Below are 12,378 nucleotides of genomic sequence, written 5' to 3'. Positions count from 1 at the left end.
CCTCAAAATTAATAAACCTTATTAAGAAAAGTTGTCTCATTAGACACCTTCTAGAAAAATTATCAAAAGTGCATAAAGAAAGACTCTTTCAAAATACCCCTTCAATTAGTGGCATTAAAGCCCGAAGGTGATGGTAAAATTAGAATGAGGTGGTGTGGTTTCTTTTCCATTTCTCCATGAGTATTTAATCAGGTGGTAATTTCAAATTGAGGTCTTAATTATTAAGTTTTCTTTCCTACTTTTTCCTTCTTAAGCAAAATGCTGAAAACATGTTCCATTTGTTATTGATAATATTAACCCTGAAGTAATTAGCTGCTCAAGAGAATATTTCTAAAAATCTGTACACATAGGAAATAAACTGCCATAGCTGTCCCCACTGTTATTTTCTGGTCACCAACTAACGGAATAGCAGGTGAAAATGGAGGGCTAAGTGGTGACCTTCTGACCATCAAGCTTCTATACTCAGAGAAAAGACTGACCTTATGCCCACTTGTTCAAGCCAACACACAAGCTTAATTTAAAGCAGCATTCAGAACTAATCAAATTCCACATCACAGAGTGACTTCAGTACCTTTCATCTTTCAAAAACAGTATCATCTTAGTTAGCTCATCTCCAGCAGTGAATAAAATTGCTGTGGATTAGAAGAATTTCTGATCAGTAGGATTTTTTTTAAAAGTCCATCTTTAAGGAGAATTTAGATGGAAGAAAACAACCAAAAATTCAAAACAACCAAAAATTCTAATTTCTGTGAGATTCTAATATTCTTCTGAATGGGGAAAATGCAGGCCTTTCTGTTGTGTTTAAAATGAAACTGGAATAATGGAAGGAAAATGATAGGTTTTGAAGTTAAAAATGTTGCTGACTCATTCATGCAAGTGTCCATGCACAGAAAGTTTCTACTGATTTCTTGATTTCTGAAGACTTGTACATTAAAAAAAGAATTTTATGTCAGAAATATTCTTGACTGGAAGTATACTTGTGATCCTCCATCTTTCCAGAAATCTATGTGAGTAGGTCTTCCAAAAAGTTTTGCTACTGAAAAAATATATATGTTCGTGGATTATATGTAACATAATATGCAGTGAAAGGATTTTATAGAGTTATACCCATTTTTGTTCAAGATGAAACGAGGTGGAAAATCTAAACCTCTCTCTCCTTCAAGAAGGTCAAGTGCTACAGGTGCCCTTCCACTAGCTTCTAGAAACTTCCAGCACCCACTCTCTCTCTGCCCACCCAAGTGGTTATCAGTATATGACTAATAAGATCTCTTCCCAGAAATGCCCATCATGCCTTCAATCAGCAATCACCAAAAGCACACTGCTGATTAATTAATGCAGCCAAATAGTCTCTCTTTCACCCCCAGGCACTACTTTAGACTTCACTCTCCAGGATCAGTAATGCCGGAGGTGTTATAGGTGAACGGTGCCTCAAACAGGAGTCCAAAGTACGGTCCCCAGTCCTGAATCTGATACTGGCATCTACATGTCCCTCTTAACCTCACTTTCCCCATCCGTAAGTGGGGACAAAAAGGAAAAAAGATCCCAGGCTTCCCGGATCCCAAGAGGAGGAATCACTATTTAAAGTACCTACTGTGTACCAGGCACTGTGCTAGGTGTTTTTACAACTTCGCCTCATTTAAATCCTGTTGCAGGCCTTTTCACATTTAAACACAACTGGCTTATCTCCAAAGCCCAGGCTGTTTGCACTAAAAGATGCTGTTCTTCAAAGGAGATGCAATCAATTAAAGCACTCTGAAATATTTTTTTAATTTATTTCTTTTTTTTATTAATTTTTTTAAAATTTTTTTTAAAAAATTTTAATTTAAAAAAAATTTTAAAAATATATTAAAAATTTTTTAAATTTAAAATTAAAAAAAAATTTTTGCTTCTAAATTTTTTGGCCACACGGCATGGCTTGTGGGATCATACTTCCTCAACCAGGGATCAAACCCAGGCCCTCGGCAGTGAGTGTTGAGTCCTGACCACTGGACTGCCGGGGAATTCCTGGAAACTTTTTTTTTTTTTAATTGAAGTATAGTTGGTTTACAATGTTGTATTAGTTTCAGGTGTACAGTGAAGTGATTCAGTTTCGTATATATATATGTATATATATTCTTTTTCTGATTCTTTTCTATTATAGGTTATTACAAAATATTGAGTATAATTCCATGTGCTATACAGTAGGTCCATGTTGGTTATCTATTTTATATACAGTGGTGTGTATATGATAATCCCAAACTCCTAATTTATCCAGCCCCTTCCCCTTTGATAATCATGTTTATTTTTTATGTCTGTGGGTCTATTTCTGCTTTATATATAAGTTCATTTGTATCTTTTTTTTTAGATTCCACATATAAGGGATATCATGACATTTGTCTTTCTCTGACTTACTTCACTTAGTATGATAATCTCTAGGTCCATCCATGTTGCTGCAAATGGCATTATTTCTTTTTTATGGCTGAGTAATATTCCATTGTATATATACCACATCTTCTTTATCCATTCATCTGTCTATGAACATTTAGGTTGCTTCCATGTCTTGGCTATTGTAAACAGTGCTGCAACGAACATTGGGGTGCATGTATCCTTTTGAACCACGTTTTTTCAGGATTCATACCCAGAAGTGAGATTGCTTGATTATATGTTAGTTCTATTTTTAGTTTTTTAAGGAACCTCCATACTGTTCTCCACAGTGGCTGTATCAATTTACATTCCCACCAACAGTGCAGGAGGGTTCCCTTTTCTCTGCACTCTCTCCAGTATTTATTATTTATAGACTTTTTGATGATGGTCATTCTGAAACTTTTAAAAGAACTGAGAGTATAATACTAAGGATAGTTGACGATGATATCAATGAAGATGAAAACTATTTATCTGTTTGTTTATTTAAAATTAAGTTTTGAAAAAACAAAATGCCAACATCTTAATATATTTTTCATCTCTTTGTGTTCACTCTAAGTTTTAACTTTCCCAAGTAGATAACACAGCCTTGGCATATTTATTGGGAAACATCTCTGACTGTTAGTAAATTTCAATTTCCACTTCAGTAAGCCTGGGTGTCTTCAAGGCACAGAAAAGACAAGAAGCCAATTATTCTTCCCTTCCCACACATGGGTTCTGGGTCCTGCTACCTTTATAGACCCTTCAGCACGTTTCTGTTTTGCCAGCCTCCACACTCGGGAAGCGGATAATGGTTCTACACTTAGCACATACAAACTCTCATTATGAAGAGAATCAGCTCTAATTTACAAAAAATAATCCAGAGTTAAATGTTGATAACTTTCCTTGACTATTGCACACTCTCAATACTAGGTGTTCTTTGCTGGCATGAATGAGTTCCCGAGGCGTTTACACAGTCCCCTCCCTGAACTGAATTATGGCTGCTTTGCTGTGATCGCTCCCCAGTGCAACTCCTCAGTCTGTAATCCAACAGATACTGAACACAGGTCTACTGTGCACCCGGACAGACAAGCGCTCTGCCATCAGCAAGCCTGTATCCTCAAAGGAGTCACAGACAACAACCAGAAATATGGGAAAGGATGCTTTCAGATTTTGACAAGAGTGGGGGAAGAAATAAGGGGGGAGACTTGGTCTGCAGTCAACAGAGTTGGAATCAAGGGAGCACATTAGAAACAGGGGCTTGGGGAACTTAGAAAGATTACACTGTTAAAGAAGTAATCAGATGGGAAAAATCCCTGGACTGAAAGCCCAGGTTAGAATGTTCTTTATTAACTAAACTTTCTTCAAACTAAGAAACAATCCTGACTTTCTGTAGGTAATGTTTCATAAAACTGAGACTTGTATTTTCTTTGTTACAATTGGTGGTTGCATCCCTGATCAAGGAGTTGGCATTAAATTATAAAAGTATAAGCAATAATGTTGATAAAGGAAATATACAGCATCTCTCAACCTTAAAAGTAGTAATATAATATTCCCTGTACAATAAACTCATTACAACTATTTTACGTGTTGATAATTTAAGAAAATCTAGACTACCATGAAGCATGAAATCAACCTGTAGCCTACATATATTTTACCTAATTTGAGGTGTAAAAACCTTAGTCCAATTTGGTTTACTATTTTAGTGAACACTTAAAATTCAGAAGGCTTTTACACAGGACTCATTTGAAGAACTCAGATGTCTTTAAAAAACATGTAAAGTAATTTAAATTGATACTTTTTAAATTTTTTCTTTCAGAAAAGGATTCTTAGTGATGAAATTATTCAAAAATATCCCATTGACATACAGCTTCTTAAAGTGTTTTAACAGTGCCTGTGTTTGGAGGTGATGATGATACATTTTCTTAGACTGAGAATAATTTTGAAAAGTAAAGACAGACATGGTAGATCTCTCCTTATTCTCTGTCGTGGGGTGAACTGTGTCCCACAAAAAGATATGGCTAAGCTCCAAGCCCCCATACCTGTGCATGTGACCTCGTCTGAAAATGAAGTCATGTGCCAGGTGGACAGTACACTGATGCCCACAGCTCTTTAACAATTCAGAGGGCGTTTCAGGACCTGGAAGTGCCTCAGGTTCATCTGTATGAATATTTATTGTTGCCCTGTCACAGTGTGCAGCCTGCAGAGGCTGTGTGAGAGGTGTCTGTGGGTCTGATTATGCTGTAGCTCCGTGGGGCTGCCTGATGATTAACAGAAGGCTCCGCAAGTAAGCCTTTGCCTTCTGTTTTTATGCAGCATACAATTATTTTCTAAATTAACGTTCCTGAGGAGGACATGTTAAATTCTATCCAGAAAAGAAAGTAAACAAAATTAGGAATGGATAAGACCATCAGAAGCCACTTATTTTCATCTTGGTAAAGGGAATATTGAATCAAGAAGAAGCTGTATCAGTTTCAGGTGTACAACAAAGTGATTCAGTTATACATATACATGTATCTATTCTTTTTCAAATTCTTTTCTCTATTTGGTTGTTACAGAGTTGTTAATCAACTGCACACCAATATAAAATAAAAAGTTAAAAAAGTATAAACTTTACAACCACACACACAAAAATAAAATTCTTCCATTTTTTTTCCAAAAAAGAACATGCTGTATCTCCTCAGAGTCAATTGTGCATAAGCCCTAGCATCCGGCTTTACTTGGGTTGGACTAAGACCGTCCCTCTCAAACTTCAGCGTTTGTCTGAATCACCAGGGAATTGCCAGGAATTGTTCAAGTCCCAATCCTGAGGTCTTCAGTGGGGCATAGGAGGTTGCATTTCTAACAAGCTCCCAGATTACACAGTGTCCTTATTTATCTTCTGGTCCCCCTGGAGTAGCAAGGGGCTTGGACGTGCAACCTTTGGAACCCCTGAATCTCCCAGCTGCTATGGCTCCAACCCTTGGTGCCGGAAAGCTCAGGGGAAATTATGCTCATAAATGAGGTGGCCAGACTGTGCCCTCTACTTGGAGGGATAGTCTCACTGGGGTGTTACAAACAAAGATGTGAAAACCAGAGTTTGAGGCTCAAGACATTTCTCCTCTGAGGTTTTCCTAAAATGGTAGATGTTCAAATAGAGCTCTTAGCCATGGAGTGAGAAACAAAACAAAACAGCCCTCCTATTGCAGAATTTAAGCCTCTAACATCAACATCTAAAATTATCTTTCTGACTCTTTTTATGCATATTTTTACCAAATTTCATTTAGTACTAATGGGATTTGGACATACCTTACTGCAAAATACAGGTTATTTGTTTTTAAACTATGGTCAAAAGTGACTTTTGTTTCCTGAAGGGAAGATAGTGTAACTTGAAACACCAAATAAAACTGATCTCTTTCAAAGATAATTACAATTGTTTGTGGGCTAACAGCTGTTAAAAAATTTTTGAAAAGACTCTATTCCTCCAAGTAGATTCAGGCATTCTAACTACAGTCATATTCATGTTATTAATTTGCATGGATAATCTGTTTTGATTTGAAAGATGTAAAATCCCAAGTGACTTCTACATTAGTTGAATTTCAAATAAGGGGTTTTCATGAAGTACACATTAAATATTTAAATCAAATAAGAAATAGTTCTGTTTGGGTTTAGTTGGGTGATCACTTTGATTTTTTGATTTGTTTTAATTCAATCATTTTAAAATACAGATTCAGTTTTATTTAAAATAGATTTCAACGTATCTTGCAAGAAGGAATTATGTACTCAAGTTACACATTATTTTGATACTTAAGTTTGTTTCTGTGTTCAGCAAGTGTGATTCATTTCAGCTATTTTTGATTTGGTTTCATATTGTATAGTTTACACAAAAATTGCCTTGAAAGGTTTGCCTTGCATTTCAGAATATTTTTCAATTCACAAAAAGTTTAGAACTCCTAACTTGACACCTTGGGTGTGTAGACTGATACACCCACATGTGGGTGCGCACACACACACATGCACACGCACACGCACACACACCGGTCACTGTTGCCATGGTGCTTGGTGTTTCTCTGCCCCCTTCTGGTAGCTCCAGGGATCTCCTTTGTTAATTTTACACTTACCTCCAGTTAAGTGTTTTTTCCTCTCACAGAATTGTAGTTCAAAATACTTTATGAAGCAGCTGGACAGGTCATTAAGGGTGGTCTTGGCATGTCCAAAGGCTTCTAAGATGCTCATGACCTGTAGCAAAAGGGAAACATTTATTACTTTTTTAAAGGGAAACATTTATTGAGTTATGCATCTGTTTAAACAAAATTGGGTAATAATAGCAAAGAGACAGGAATATTCCCTCAGCTAAGAGGTTCTCCATTGTTCATACAACACAATATTGCAATTTTAAGGTCATTCTTTTCTCAAATGCAAACTGCTAGCATCCTCTCTCTCAAACGGTAGCTAACAGTAACAAGATAATTATGCACAGAGCACATGACTCCCTTCTTTTCACTAGCCTCTCAGTGTAACACACACACACACACACACACACACACACACACAACTCAGCACATGCTATTTGGGCTTTTTAACTTGAATAGAACAGTAGAAGTGCTTCTCTGGCTTTGGAGGGAGGAATTAGTGTTAATATAAGCAATAGTCAGAATTTCCTTTAAAAATCACGAATTCACTTAAACATTTGTTTATAACCTTCTTCGGAACCTGTATTTACTTTGCCACATACTCTTTTGCACCCCGAGCCCCTAGATAACCCTCCCATACCCTGTTTTTGCTCCATAATAAGAATTCTAGATGAAGCCATTGGATCCAGTGTATCTTATCACGAGGTGCTCTTGTAGAGATGGGTGTTTGCAGCTTTAAAATGCTGTTAATACAGCTCCACAGATCAACCCTGGCATCTGAAATTCTTCACATATTTCCTTAAAAATTGACTATAGGATGAATGTCATTTTTTTCTCACAACCGATTGTGCCTGTGATAATGATCATGGCTAAGGAAATCTCCAAAATGTATGAAAATCTGGAAGGTTCAAAGGTACTTTTCTGTATCTTTCAAGATACTGACATCTTAAATGTAGTTCCTGCATCAACCACAAGATGGGCACTATGATACCTTATTGATACACTTGGTGGTGGCTTATAATTTCTGATGATAGTATTTTTTGAGACTTTTATTCTAAATTAGAAAAAAGAAGTTTGCTGCAATTTTTTAACTTTCTGGTTACTGCTCTACTAAGGCATTCAATTCACCTGGAAGTATTTTATATTTTGAAAGATTATAAAACAACACTTTGATTCTAATCATGAGTCACAGTGCTAAACATTGTGGAAATAGTGAAATATATTAAAACGTCTGTTTTTGAAGTTTGAACTTTTGGAGAGAAACACAGAATCTTTACAGAAACCCTATGATTTAGGTCTCTTTACAATAACCTAATTTTAAAGATCATAACAGTGCATTGATAGTAGTAATGGCAGAAATGTTTCTGAAAAATAATTTGAAACAGTATTTATGAAGTTCCTATAAAACAACTTTTTCCAACAACTTAATATGAAATAAATATATAGCAAAATTAATAGTGTAATTATATCACATTTTAAACCTTTATAATATTACAATAAACAATTGTTTAAAAATTCATAAAAAGGAATAAAATAAAATTTTTTAATATTTTGGCTTCTACTTTGTTGGTGTTGTATCTGATAACACACTAATTTCTTATTATAATAGAAAATGAATATAAAAGATAATGAATGACCCACGCCCAGACAGGAAGTCCAGGGTAATGAATGGCGCGATGCATGTGCTCTGCCCGCCCTTTCCAGCTCTGCTAATGACAAGTTCTATCACCATGAGCAAGTTTCATAAATTCCCAAACCTCCTTTCCTTTACTCTAAGCAGAATAACCCCTTCAGTGGTTATCAGAGTCCGGTGTATGAAGCGCTCAGCTTGGTGCCTGGCACATGGTAAACATTCAACAAATAGCAAAGATTAGTTTTGTTTTTGTTAATAATAGTAGAAAACATTTATACTTCACTTACTATGTGCCAGGAACTATATATATATATATATATATATATATATATATATATATATATATACATATATATATATATATATGTATATATATATATACACATATATAGTTATATATAAATTATATATAACCGTACACACACATTCATATATATGTACGAACGTATATGCGTGTATATGTATAAATAACTTCTTTTAATTCTCACAACTACAGTCTCCATTTTATAGAAAAGGAAATTGATGGATTAAGTAAATTTCCCAAGGTTCAGAGCTTATAAATAGTGGAGCTGGGATTGAAACCCGAGCAATCTCTTGCAGAATCGGTGTGTTTAATCACCGTATCTGAATAACAATAAAGACATATAAGGCAGAAAATCAGCATAAACCTAAAACTACTGAACAAATATAAATACATGGCATTCTTTCATTGTGCACTGCTGGTCCACGATTCAAGATTAAACTGAAATGAGGTGTTTTGGGTTTTTTTTTTTGTTTGTTTGTTTTTTTATCTTTAATCATCCACTTGCCCAATAGGTGGCGCTAAACAAGTGTGTTAAGAGAAATACAGAAAAAAGGCAAACCCAATACTGTTCTGCTGCTCAACTTTAAAACAAAATAATGAGAATATTGTGCCATAATTAAATTTTAAATAAAAATATAGGCAAAGGGAAGTAAGTATACATTTCCTCAGTATTTACTGTTTCCAATTTTATTAGCATGATTTCTTCCTATTTTTCATTGGAATTTTTTTCTATAAAATTTTCATAGTTCTGCCACTAAAAGTTAGGCGCTCTTATCCTGGTAGTAGTTAGTCAGCTGGATATTCTCAAAGTAAAAACTTGTAGTCTCCTCAATAAAAAATAAGGGCTTAATCAAGGTGACCCCATCACTCTCTGTGAAAGCAGTTGCTCAATAAATATTTATTTAAGTAATTTAAATGGGACTGAATGTCTTAAAGTTGAAACTCATTTGGGCCAGAATTAGTGAAAAGTCCCAGGCAATTGTGTTTTTTCCCAAAACATGACTTTTATGTTCCAATAAACCTACTGCCATGGAAAGTCCCTGCTTCCACAGTTTGAAATTCAAATAGAGGGACTAGAAACAACCAACCTCTTAACTGATCTCAGCTGTTTTGAAATTGTCCAGGGAAACAAAAGCAATATCTGCAGTGATAGGATTCAAACCCATCTGCCCATGGGGTAAAGCTCACTCTGAAGCCCATCACAAAGGCAGAAGGTAAACCTATGTAGACCTTCAAGATGGGACAATTGAAGTATAAGATTAAAATCCAGAAAAGTTACAGCTGTGCGTCCTTTAAAAATATGTGTATTACCTGCATAAAATTACCAAAAATCATCTCTGGAGCTCTTCTTCAGATACCAGTTAAATCTCTTTCTCTCCCTCTCTGCACCCTCTGTGGAGAACAATGCTCAGCGTGATAGCATGGAACTTAGAAATGGCCAGCTTCCTCCCAAACCCCTTTCTCTTGTGCCCCCCCAACTCCGGATAATAACCTTTAATTAATTTATTTTTTTTAATTTTATTTATTTATTTATTTATTTATTTATTTATTTTATTTTTTTATTAGTTTCTGCTTTATAACAAAGTGAATCAGTCATACATATACATCTGTTCCCACATCACTTCCCTCATGCATCTCCCTCCCTCCCACCCTCCCCATCCCACCCCTCCAGGCGGTCACAAAGCACCAAGCTAATCTCCCTGTGCTATGCGGCTGCTTCCCACTAGCTATCTACCTTCCGTTTGTCCATGCCTCTCTTTCGCATTCTCACAGCTTACCCTTCCTCCTCCCCACATCCTCAAGTCCATTCTCAAGTAGGTCTGTGTCTTTATTCCCGTTTTACCCCTAGGTTCTTCATGACATTTTTTTAAATTCCATATATATGTCTTAGCATACGGTATTTGTCTTTCTCTTTCTGACTTACTTCACACTGTATGACAGACTCTAGGTCTATCCACCTCAATACAAATAGCTCAGTTTCGTTTCTTTATATGGCTGAGTAATATTCCATTGTATATATGTGCCACATCTTCTTTATCCATTCATCCAATGATGGACACTTAGGTTGATTCCATCTCCGGGCTATTGTGAATAGAGCTGCAATGAACATTTTGGTACATGACTCTTTTTGAATTATGGTTTTCTCAGGGTATATGCCTAGTAGTGGGATTGTTGGGTCATATGGTAGTTCTATTTGTAGTTTGTTAAGGAACCTCCATACTGTTCTCCATAGTGGCTGTACCAATTCACATTCCCACCAGTAGTGCAAGAGTGTTCCCTTTTCTCCACACCCTCTCCAGCATTTATTGTTTCTAGATTTCTTGATGATGGCCATTCTGACTGGTGTGAGATGATATCTCATTGTAGTTTTGATTTGCATTTCTCTAATGATTAATGATGTTGAGCATTCTTTCATGTGTTTGTTGGCAGTCTGTATATCTTCTTTGGAGAAATGCCTATTTAAGTCTTCTGCCCATTTTTGGATTGGGTTGTTTGTTTTTTTGCTATTGAGCTGCATGAGCTGCTTATAAATTTTGGAGATTAATCCTTTGTCAGTTGCTTCATTTGCAAATATTTTCTCCCATTCTGAGGGTTGTCTTTTGGTCTTGTTTATGGTTTCCTTTGCTGTGCAAAAGCTTTGAAGTTTCATTAGGTCCCATTTGTTTATCTTTGTTTTTATTTCCATTTCTCTAAGAGGTGGGTCCAAAAGGATCTTGCTGTGATTTATGTCATAGAGTGTTCTGCCTATGTTTTCCTCTAAGACTTTGATAGTTTCTGGCCTTACATTTAGGTCTTTAATCCATTTTGAGCTTATTTTTGTGTATGGTGTTAGGGAGTGATCTAATCTCATACTTTTACATATCCCTGTCCAGTTTTTCCAGCACCACTTATTGAAGAGGCTGTCCTTTCTCCACTGTACATTCCTGCCTGCTTTATCAAAGATAAGTTGACCATATGTGCGTGGGTTTATCTCTGGGCTTTCTATCCTGTTCCATTGATCTATCTTTCTGTTTTTGTGCCAGTACCATACTGTCTTGATTACTGTAGCTTTGTAGTATAGTCTGAAGTCAGGGAGCCTGATTCCTCCAGCTCCATTTTTCGTTCTCAAGATTGCTTTGGCTATTCGGGGTCTTTTGTTTTTCCAAACAAATTGTGAAATTTTTTGTTCTAGTTCTGTGAAAAATGCCATTGGTAGTTTGATAGGGATTGCATTGAATCTGTAGATTGCTTTGGGTAGTAGAGTCATTTTCACAATGTTGATTCTTCCAATCCAGGAGCATGGTATATCTCTCCATCTATTTGTATCATCTTTAATTACTTTCATCAGTGTCTTATAATTTTCTGCATACAGGTCTTTTGTCTCCTTAGGTAGGTTTATTCCTAGATATTTTATTCTTTTTGTTGCAATGGTAAATGGGAGTGTTTTCTTGATTTCATTTTCAGATTTTTCATCATTAGTCTATAGGAATGCCAGAGATTTCTGTGCATTAATTTTGTATCCTGCTACTTTACCAGATTCATTGATTAGCTCTTGTAGTTTTCTGGTAGCATCTTTAGGATTCTCTATGTATAGTATCATGTCATCTGCAAACAGTGACAGCTTTACTTCTTCTTTTCCAATTTGGATTCCTTTTATTTCCTTTTCTTCTCTGATTGCTGTTGCTAAAACTTCCTAAACTAGGTTGAATAAGAGTGGTGAGAGTGGGCAACCTTGTCTTGTTCTTGATCTTAGTGGAAATGGTTTCAGTTTTTCACCATTGAGGATGATGTTGGCTGTGGGTTTGTCATATATGGCCTTTATTATGTTGAGGAAAGTTCCCTCTATGCCTACTTTCTGCAGGATTTTTATCAAAAATCGGTGTTGAATTTTGTCAAAAGCTTTCTCTGTATCTACTGAGATGATCATATGATTTTTCTTCTTCAGTTTGTTAATATGGTGTATCATGTTG

General features: G+C 35.9%; 1 protein-coding gene across 1 annotated transcript in view; it reads right to left on the bottom strand.

Annotated features, from left to right (window-relative positions):
* The window catches only part of MYO16 (myosin XVI), a 407,151-nt gene that overhangs the window by 250,505 nt on the left and 144,268 nt on the right, over nucleotides 1-12,378 (bottom strand). Inside the window, exon 14 of the mRNA XM_060079968.1 lies at nucleotides 6,480-6,597. Within this exon, the coding sequence (XP_059935951.1) occupies nucleotides 6,480-6,597 (118 nt within the window). The remainder of the gene's footprint in view (nucleotides 1-6,479; nucleotides 6,598-12,378) is intronic.

The sequence above is a fragment of the Mesoplodon densirostris genome, chromosome 17 (genome assembly GCF_025265405.1).
Source record: "Mesoplodon densirostris isolate mMesDen1 chromosome 17, mMesDen1 primary haplotype, whole genome shotgun sequence".
Classification (NCBI taxonomy): domain Eukaryota; kingdom Metazoa; phylum Chordata; class Mammalia; order Artiodactyla; family Ziphiidae; genus Mesoplodon; species Mesoplodon densirostris.
Note: the sequence above shows the minus strand (reverse complement) of the source record. Positions and strands in the feature narration are given on the sequence as shown.